General features: G+C 38.6%; 1 protein-coding gene and 1 long non-coding RNA gene across 6 annotated transcripts in view; one reads left to right on the forward strand and one right to left on the reverse strand.

Moving 5' to 3' along the window:
• The window catches only part of LOC122889209, a 96,096-nt gene extending 90,064 nt beyond the window's left edge, over positions 1 to 6,032 (reverse strand). For both annotated transcript variants that reach the window (XR_006380847.1, XR_006380846.1), the window contains exon 1: positions 5,733 to 6,032. This is a non-coding gene — a long non-coding RNA (uncharacterized LOC122889209). The remainder of the gene's footprint in view (positions 1 to 5,732) is intronic.
• A 156-nt stretch (positions 6,033 to 6,188) lies between these two features.
• On the forward strand, positions 6,189 to 10,216 carry SMIM15 (small integral membrane protein 15). 4 transcript variants are annotated; one of them, XM_044224123.1, is made up of 3 exons: positions 6,189 to 6,239; positions 7,467 to 7,606; positions 8,661 to 10,216. In XM_044224123.1, the coding sequence occupies exons 2-3, from the start codon at positions 7,499 to 7,501 to the stop codon at positions 8,895 to 8,897; spliced, it is 345 nt and encodes a 114-aa protein (XP_044080058.1). In that variant the 5' UTR covers positions 6,189 to 6,239; positions 7,467 to 7,498; the 3' UTR covers positions 8,898 to 10,216. The 4 variants fall into 4 exon arrangements, with proteins under 4 accessions (XP_044080058.1, XP_044080035.1, XP_044080044.1 ...); XM_044224100.1 differs by lacking the exon at positions 6,189 to 6,239 and adding an exon at positions 6,246 to 6,971; XM_044224109.1 differs by lacking the exon at positions 6,189 to 6,239 and adding an exon at positions 6,246 to 6,743.

The raw sequence follows: 10,216 nt of genomic DNA on the forward strand, positions 1-10,216 counted from the left end.
GAGAACACTGGTTCAACTTTCTGTGTAACAGCAGGTATTACTATTATCTGCTTATTATAAAGAATGAAAAATTAGTTGATCAAGGTCAAATCTAAAAATTAAGTAAAACTCCAAATTCAAAGCCTCTAGAAACTCAACATATGCATCACTATTATTTATTACTTCAAGACTACGTATTACTTCAGACTGTTTCTCTTCCTGACTTAAAGCCTAAAAACATAAACTGTAAACTCAGCAAGAGCAATTTATGAATTTGGGAGTAGGATATGTCTCTAAGTTATGGTTTAGGGAACATAAACCATATATATTTATAGTCTGACACAAGTAAATTTTATTTTTCAAACTAGGTTCCAAGTATACACATTATACTCCATGGACTATTAAAGGCACAAACTAAAAGCTTTTAGCATTAGACGTTGGGATGCAATTCCATACAATGATTTCCTATGTTCCCTAGTTTAAATGATACAGTTATAATACAAGATTTTAAAGTAGACATAAAAATTATAATCAGTGAAAGAAATTTACCAGCAAATAACAACTTGTTACGTATCAAAAGTCTCTGTTAATTCTGAGTTTCAAACACTTGATACAGGCAACCAAACTGTCCCTTATTTGACCAAGGACTTATCTTACTAAATTAATATATATAATAATTACAGATAGAAAATACCTGTCCTACGAAAAATGTGTTTAAAAAGAAATGCAAGTATGCAGGTCAGGATAGGTGTTAAATACGAACTTCAAATTTGGTTCTTGAGCATCCTGACAATCGAATCAAAGAGCAAAACTCTCACTATCAAAGTGGTTTCCAAAAGTTTTTTTGAATCACATTCTAATGTATCTTATATGGGACTTTATATAAAGGGTACTCTATGACATGGAGAACAATGTCCCAGACAATATCATTGAACAAATATGGTTAAAATACTTTATATGGTTACTACTCAAAGTAACTCACCTTGTTTAGGTGAAGATATCAAATTCAAATTCTACCCAGTGAAAGTGATATTGGTAGGGGGTGCTTTTGTAATACATATGATTTTTACACTGAAGGATTCTTTTTTTTTTTTTTTAAGATTTTATTTATTTATTTGACAGATAAAGATCACAAGTAGACAGAGAGGCAGGTAGAGAGAGAAGGGGAAGCGGGTTCCCTGCTAAGCACAGAGCCCGATGCAGGACTCGATCCTGGACCTTGAGATCATGACCTGAGCTGAAGGCAGAGGCTTAACCCACTGAGCCACCCAGGCGCCCCCACTGAGCCACCCAGGCGCCCCTACACTGAAGGATTCTTAGACATGGATTAATTTTCCCACTTGGGATAACAATTCTTATTTAATGGCTAGGAGACTCCGGAACAGACAACAAAAGTAACTTGACATGATTAATATAATTTCATCATTTAGGGGCAGACCTAAAATTTTAATTTCCAGATTCAGCAGGGAAGTTTAGTATCTCACAACTTCAACAGCACTGACTGCAACCGAAGGCTTCACAGGATTTACCGGAAATTCTACCTTTCCAAAATGATGTCCTCTATTCACAGGGAATTAGTTAGCTGCATGTTCATGTACAGTACATTCTGAAGATAAAGAACTGTAAACAGTGTTTCAGTGTTACAAAAGCAGAAATACCTAATTATCAGCACTTTATGAAAAAATTCTGTAAATTACCCAAAGCAGCAATATATAACCAAACACACAGAATGTTTCTGAATGTATATAAGCAGCCCTGGGCAGCAAGGAAAAATCAACAAGAGTCGTATCTGCTGTTCAGTCTAAGTATTTCTCCTGCAATCTGCATTGGGAATAATGAAGCTGGAAAATATCTAGAGAGAGCATCTAGTCTGCATATACACTTTTGCCCTATTTTCAAAGATCCCTATATATAGATACTACTCCAGTTTGTTCTTATCATAAATCTTAGCACTAATAGTCTATTTTCCTTGTTACGCACTTGGAAATTATTAGGCAACTAGTATTCTTTCATTAACAAGATAATCACAATTACTTTACCTTTCTCCAAACACCTTACCTCCTCATCTTTAGACAGGGGCATCCATTATTACCCTGAAAACATACTATAACTGTTTAGTACTTTAATACAAACTTCACAACTTCCCAAGATTTAGGTTATTTCATGATTTGGTCAAACTACAAATTAAAGTAAAACTAAGTTTTATTTGTGGGAGCAATGCTGTATCTTGGAATCATTTATTAAAAACAATATTCTTAGTTACTGAGGTAACTGATCATATATTACTCACATTCTAGCAGGAAAAACAGACAAACTGTTAAACAAGTTGTCAGATTGGAGTGCTATGAAAAAAAATTTAAGTGCTAAGGGGTAGAGAGGTGTTTTCGTGAGGAGGTAACATCTGCCCTGTAAAGACAAGAATAATGTTCCAAACAATTTTTGGCTGAAGTAGGTTTAACTAGTTATTCTGCTATATATGCATTCCTTCTGAATTGTTTAACCTTGCACTGCTCCCTCCTGAATGTTCTTGTTCTTAATTTGGAGACTAATTCTTCTAAAAGCTTTTCATTACCTCCTTAATTGGTGTATTCCATAAGTTTAAGAAGCATGCCTTCTATTTAAAAAAAGTATTCTATAACATTAGGTCATTGTTTCAGTATATGTTTCTTCCAAATTACATTTAATAATCTGTGAAAAATAATAATATTTGAAAAAAAATCTTTGTGTTACTGGATAGGTCTACACAAATATTCTAAAAAACAGTAGTTTTGTGGTTCTTTCTAAGTAAAACAGACTGAAAGCAAACTGGCAGAGTAGGACCCATTCAGAAGCTGAGGCGGATGGGAGGATGGGAAACACAGTTAATGATGGCTTGGTCTAATAGTAGTGAAAGCCTAACAGAGGAGTTAGTTGACAGAGATCACGTATGTGTGATGAAGAAGCAAATCAACTGGCAAAGTTGGAGAGAACCTTTTGCACCACACTAGCTCTTTGAGACATGCTGCCACCACCTGGGCAATAAGAAATTCTAAAGTATGGAAAATTTTTGATTGTGATAATCAGTTAATTAAAAAAATTAAAAAATATACTTTCATTTATGAAATCAACATTTTTTGACAAGTCTTTGGATATTAAGGAAGAGCAGGGATTTTGGCCAGATGGGTTTAAAATCCTGCTCTACTCCTTTTCAAGTCTCTGATTCCTTATCTGTAAAATGGGTATGAGAACATTATCATTTGGGGTTGTTTAGTCTCAGGATTAGTAATAATAGATCTGAAGCATCTAGCCCAGTACCTGGTATATAGTGAATACTCAATAAAGAGCTTTTAAGAAATAATTATTCTTCAATATGATCTTGCAAATATTGTTAAGACCTGATTATTACTTTTTAAATCAATAACTGTGCCCTTTAAGAAAGGTATTTTCAGGGCGCTTGGGTGGCTCATTCAGTTAACTGTCTGATTTTGGCTCAGGTTGTGATCTTGGGGTTCTGGGATAGAGCCTCACATCTGGCTCCTTGCTCAGCAGGGAGGATGCTTATACCTCTCCTTCTGCCCTTCCCCCCACTTGGCCTGCACCCGCGTGCACACTCTTTCAAATAAATAAACTCTTAAAAAAAAGAAATGTATTTTCATTATATTTCAATGAAAGGAAGAAACTAACAATAAAATTTAGGGAAGAAACCAATTTCATCAAATTAAGTCAAATATGTGAACTGTTACTGCAGAGAAATAAGCACCAAATGTTGAGCAGGTAGGAAAGTTGTCAAGTTTAGGTTTTTATAATAGAATCTTATTCAGGTTTTACTCATTCATGATTTTTTTTTCACTCACAATTTTGACATAAGTCAAGGGGAAATGCAACTTTGTACCACCAACAGAAAAATATTTTTTACTCGGTCCCCAGCATTGCCACCAAAAAAAAAAAAAAAAAAGGCTTTTTAAACAAATGACAGAGTAGGGTTTACCTTCTCAAGAGGAAAAAAAAAAAGGTTAAAATTTTGTAATGTTCTTTTTTTCAAGATAACCAGTGTGAATGGGGTGGGAGGCACAATACACTACACAGGAATTATGCAAAGACAAATCCTTAATAGTTAAAAGCTTTGCTAAATCAAGTTACATGAGTAAGATTTCTTAAAAATAAACACAAGCAGAGCTTATTTTCTTGTTATTCTAAGTTGGCATTCTTAAAGGCATTTGTGAAAGAATAAAATCCAATTGAGGATCTTTTCAAATAAAGAATAAGACCTTAAGAAAATTGGCTATGTTTCCACTAAATTCCTTGTTCTGCTGCCACTTACGAAGAACAAGTTAGAAAAATGGCCAAGCCCAGTCCAACTGACAAAACTTTAAAGCTGAAAGAACATCAGAGATGACCTAGTGTACATTCCACATAAAGAGCAAACAGTCTCAGAGTGACTTACAGTGCATACAGATCAGCAGTTTCACAATTCACAAGACTCCTCACTACAGAAACTAGTGCACAGTATCTGAACCAAGCTTGATACCATCTTTCATGAAGGCAATGCAGGTTGCATGAAGGGGCTCAGCTGTGGCAACCCCTATTACTCCTGGGCTTGCATTCTGTCCTGGAACTGAAAACTAGGTCAGTAGTATTAGGCTGTGAAGGCAGGGTCGAGACTACAGCCAAAGAGCTACAGAAGCTTCTTTCTTATGCACCTTTTTTTGCAGCTCACATCTCTGGTGCACTTAACAAGGGAAGCAGCAGAGAAAACTACTGGGAAGGCAGTAATTGGGTATGTTGTGTATCCATAATTAAATCAAAACATACACACACCTTGGCCTCTGGAGAGAAGGATGTTAAAATACATCCTGACCCCCTCCTGCAGTTACTATTTGAACCAGTTTTTTAGAGCTCACATAGTTCCCTCTAGCAAGTGAAGTTTTCGGTATACACAATCCAGTGACCAAGTCTGCTTTTTCTGGCTACTACAAGTACAGGTTAGGTCCAAGCAGCACAAGCTCTGAAACCATCATCCAAGTTTTCAAACAAGAATGAGTAAGAAAACAACTGCTGCTAATACAACATACAAACATTAACATATGACCAACGAACAGTATTTTTGATCACTAGATTATTTGCCAAAAGCCTATTCCCTGGTAAATAGTAGTTACTGTTGTTATATCTAAACTAGTTATGCATGTCACAGCTTGCTCCTCAAAGAGAACATTCTATAGTCTCTCAAGAATAAAAACCTGCTGTATTTGGCACACAAAAGTGAAGAGGTCTTGCAACATTCTCGGAGGTAGTCGAACAGAGCAGTTTGGTGCAAGCAATCATAAAATTTGGTCACCAACCAAACCAGAGTTAATCTCTCAGTTCCTGCAGATTAGAAGACAATATTAATCTCATTCTTTCTGCTTGTTGACTTTTGCATCCCTTTGTGTATTGAAAGAACAAGTATCTCTGGGAATTCTATGCCCAGTTTATTTACCGAGTACTTTGGGCAAGTATGGTTCATTTCGTGTGTGTGTGTGTGTGTGTGTGTGTGTAATGAGTTAGGTTCTCAAACTAAAAACAAACAGCAAAAATCCCCTCTTCACCCAGAACGGTTGCATTTTTCCTTAGTAATAAGGTTCGGTGGAGCCACCATGGTCCAGCTGCTTCATTGTGGGCAGTACGTGAGGCTTTAACTATTGTCCAACCAGAAGATGAAGAGGGGCAAAGGGTGGAGTGTGAACCGGGAGGAGGAACTCGCCAGAATCCTTCAACAGTCTCTGTGGGACCCTCACCTTGACTTCTGGCGGTTTGCGGAGACCAACTCCTTTCTTGCCGCCGCTCTTCAGTCTGTTTCCAGGGGCTACATACATCACCCACCGGGACCCGCCATCAACGGTCTGGTTCCAGCAGGGCAGGGAGCTGTCTCCCGGCTGACATCTGGGGCAGAGGGCCGGCAGGGATCAGGACCGCCTCCTGAAAACTGAGTCCACCCACGCCTCCTTCGCTGGCCCCTTGGTCCCGGCAGCAGGCGACGGTCTCGGGCTCCCCGCCAGAGGCCAGCCGGGGCGCCGCCACACGCCCGGCGTGGCCTCACCTGCTGTTCCCCCGGTAGCCGGGCGCCGCCCTCCCCCGTCCTCCCCGCCCCCGCGAGTCCCCGAAGCCCAGGTCCCGGGACCCGCACAGCAATGGCGCAGCCGGAAACTGGCCCCTCGACTTCCTCAGGCCCACTCGGGGCTGAGGCCGGCCTGTGGGCGGGACGGGAAAGCCGCGGCTTCCGCCTTCCTGCTTCCGGCCTGGAGGTGAGTTGGGAGTAGGGGTCTGAACCCAGGGGCCCGGCCGTGGTGTAGGGTGGGCTGCTCGTGACCCTTTTGCCCGCGTTCCCGGAGGAGGTGGCCACGGCGCCGGCGGACTGGGCTGTGGCGGGACCAAGTCCGGATTCCTGGAAACCACCCGCTTTCCGAGCCCCGCACCTCGGGCTATTGCCCGCTGAGGCCGAGGGGTGCTTCATCGTGGCCCCTGGGCAGGCGGCCGGATGGGATAGTAAAGCAGGAATGAGCAAGCGCGAAGCAGGGATGTCCGGGACGTGCGGATCGCGGTGAAGTACTATCCCGGGCAGCTTCAGGCGCCGGGCAGGTCTGGTGGAGATCAAGCGCAGTCGACCCTTTACGGAAAGAAGAGTGATACCGATTCCTCCAAGTGTGGAGACACGTGCGTTTGGGTCCGAAATTGAAGTACACGGGAGCTTTGTGGCCTGTGGACGATAACTTTTTTGTGTTAACGGCTAAAACTTAGCCACAAACCAGGTCCTTCACTTCCGCTTTACTCTTTTTTGCATATTGCCTTAGTTAATTCATTACCGTGCTGGAGAGGCTTGAAGGAACAGATGGGATCTCTGTGTGGGCCTAAGAATTCAAGGGCAGGGGGCGGAGGCTGGACTCTTTAACAACATACTAGCGGCACTTCAGTGTTTTCTGTTGAAAATAGGAAGAGACCGGTGGAAGGATATTAAAGCCAGTGGTAGTTTCCTTGAGGTAATGGGATTGTGGCTGATCTATATATTGTTCTGGTTTTCTGTAAAGAACACGAATTGTGTAATAGGGAGACCAAAAATCCTTTAAAGAATAAAGTGAGATGTAGAATTTTTAATTATGTACCTAACCTTACAAATTAACGACTTTTTTAGTATAAAAAGTTAAAAACCCAGGAATGGATGTGCTGTAACTTATCAGTGAATTAATTTGTCTTTTTATATGTCCGTGAGCTTCATAATTTTATTTTTGAAGTAACTTAGTAAAATATTTGTAATTACTCCAATATGATTTTCTTAGAGTGCCTTTGTAATTGTAGTAATGATTTTCTTCAAATTAGGAAGAAATAGGTATTAAATGTCCATAATGTGCCAGGCAGTTTTACATGTCATTTATAGGTTGCAAGTTTAAATTGTCCATATGAAAGTGTTTTAAAGTTATCCTGAAAGTTGTGACTTAAACTTTTTTTCTTTTATCTGTTCTTTTCAACCCACCCAGTATGTAAAATTTAAACCTTCTCTCACGAGTGTATGGTAGAGCTAAAAAAGAAGACGACAAACAAGCAAGGGTCATCTGAAATTGTAATTGGTCCATTAATAATCCCAGGACAAAGTTGGAAAGAAGTACTCAAGCATAAGGTAGATGACTTTAAATCCCAGATGAAATTGTGGTTGTATGTACACTCATTCCTACCCAAGTATTCTTAGTTTTCACCTTTGAGTAGAGGTCGACACAAAACGAAAGGTTGAAAAGCCTCTGAGGCAAAATAGAAAATGTCACTCAGATCCGTACCGTCCTTATTTATCAGATTGCCCTCCCATACCAACTCAGTGGAACAAAATGCATGGCACCTGTTATGGTAATTTTGTCATTAAATTATGTCCTCGGGCGCCTGGGTGGCTCAGTGGGTTAAGCCGCTGCCTTTGGCTCAGGTCATGATTTCAGAGTCCTGGGATCGAGTCCCGTATCGGGCTTTCTGCTCAGCAGGAGCCTGCTTCCCTCTCTCTCTCTCTCTGCCTGCCTCTCTGTCTACTTGTGATCTCTGTCAAATAAACAAATAAAATCTTAAAAAAAAAATTATGTCCTCAAGGAGGAGTCTCCAGAGCCGAAAGAGGGCATAAAATAGCATGTCATTTTTTGCTTGTATCTCTTTGCATGTGAATGGATATTTCCATGCTTCCCATACCCCGTCCTTTTCATTCTTAGAAACAGCCCTCCATTACCTTCCTTTCCCCAAGCATTTCATGTACTTTGTGGCTTGTCCTTTTCATACACCAAATTTGATGAATCATACTTTTGTTAATTAGTACTTAATACTAAGGCTGTGTCAAAAAAATAACAGGATTCTGCTGTTTCCTGGAATGAATGCTTAAGACAAGATTCTTTCAAAAGTCGGTGCTAAATAAAATTTGTCTTGACTACAAAGAATGCATAGTCCCTATGACAGATTCCAGATGGTTTTTACTTTTATCTTCTGTACCTTAAAATCTTTTAAGTGTTACCCTAGTTTGTTTTTTTCTTAACTGGAGGTAACAGTCCATATTAAGATAGTACTAATTGATGGTTTTTAAAAACAAAAAGCTAATCAGTAATAACAATTCTGAGTTAAATAATTGTATGATGTAACTCTTTCAAAATTTGATTAATCACGAAGTCTTTTCTCTTGTTGCCCCTCTCTTCTCTTTTCCAAAGACGGCTACAAAGATGTTTGATATAAAGGCTTGGGCTGAGTATGTTGTGGAATGGGCTGCTAAGGACCCATATGGCTTCCTTACAACAGTTATCCTGGCCCTTACTCCATTGTTTCTAGCAAGTGCAGTACTGTCCTGGAAATTGGCCAAGATGATTGAGGCCAGGGAAAAGGAGCAAAAGAAGAAACAAAAACGTCAAGAAAATATTGCAAAAGCTAAACGACTAAAAAAGGATTGAAGGAATGAACAAACAGGCTGTAGAACCAGAAGAACATAATTTGGAAAATTAATACAGTGTTGAAAGGACCCACTAAGGTTTCTTTTCTGGTTTTTATGGCAGTAATTTGTTGTAAACAAAGTTGGAGCACCTGTAAGAATCATGTTAGTTGTGACCTCTACTGCAGCAACTTTTAGATTTTGGTGTAGAAGACTGTTGACAGTTACTGTAAACTGGCATTTATTATGCTATAAATTCTTTATAATTGACTTAGTCATTTGCCACTTTGCAGCTTATATTCTGAAATGAAAACAGCCTGTGGAGAAAAATGACTATACATTATGAACTCTATTCAGATAATGGCTTAGAATGGGGTCCTGTTCAGGACAAAGGGAATTGAGAATGTAAAAATCAAAACTGTCCTGAGGTGAAAGTGTGCTTTGGCTTAAAAAGGCATATATAGTATATTATTTACATCTTCTATTATTATTGCTTCTTTCTTGGAATAGAATAATTTCTGGCTTTCTCAAAGCCACATACTAACCAATGACCACGTTTTGCATTTTTCTCATTAGCCTTTGAGATAATTATCAGACATTCTGCCTTTTTAAAAATCTCGTTTTATAAAGAATTCTCCTATTGGCTATGTAGAATACCACCTACCAGATAGAACAGTTTTTGTACTTGTAAACCTGCCATTTTCTTAGAGATGTCTTGTTGAGTAGAATAACACTATGATTTAAAGCTTGCAGTAAAAATGCCAAACTTTGTGTTTCCTTGGAACAAGTTTATTTTTTATTGTGCTATGTAGAAATTTAAAGTAGTTAAAATGTTTTACCACATAATTTGTTCAGTATATAGATGCCACTTTTGTGTTTTTATTCCAGGCTTCATTTTAATTTATCTAATAATGATATTCAATGATCAAGCACGTTCATGGTGGCAATTAAAATTTCAGACTTCTCGTAAGGAATTCTAAAAAAGTAATAGTTAAGTCCTATTGCATAAATGTTAAAAGTTTAACAGTTGGAAAAATTTCGTTCATCATACTAGTAATTGGGTGAAAAAGGCAAATTGTGTCAAAATGATAATGTGTTAAAATTAGAAATAAAGAGCTAAAGGATATTTCCTTCAGCTAAGTAGTATAACTGGAACTTTTTACTATTAAACATGGCTTTTATAAATGTGTGTCTAATAATTTTATTCACTGTCAGTATATAATAGCTTATTAATATTTTCCTCACCTCTGATAATGAATTTTAAATTATAAAAAATTGTCCACCAGCTTTAATTTAAAAGTGAAACTAGATACTGAAATAAATTTGATACTTTTTTATAAA

The sequence above is a fragment of the Neovison vison genome, chromosome 1 (genome assembly GCF_020171115.1).
Source record: "Neovison vison isolate M4711 chromosome 1, ASM_NN_V1, whole genome shotgun sequence".
Taxonomy (NCBI): Eukaryota; Metazoa; Chordata; class Mammalia; order Carnivora; family Mustelidae; genus Neogale; species Neogale vison.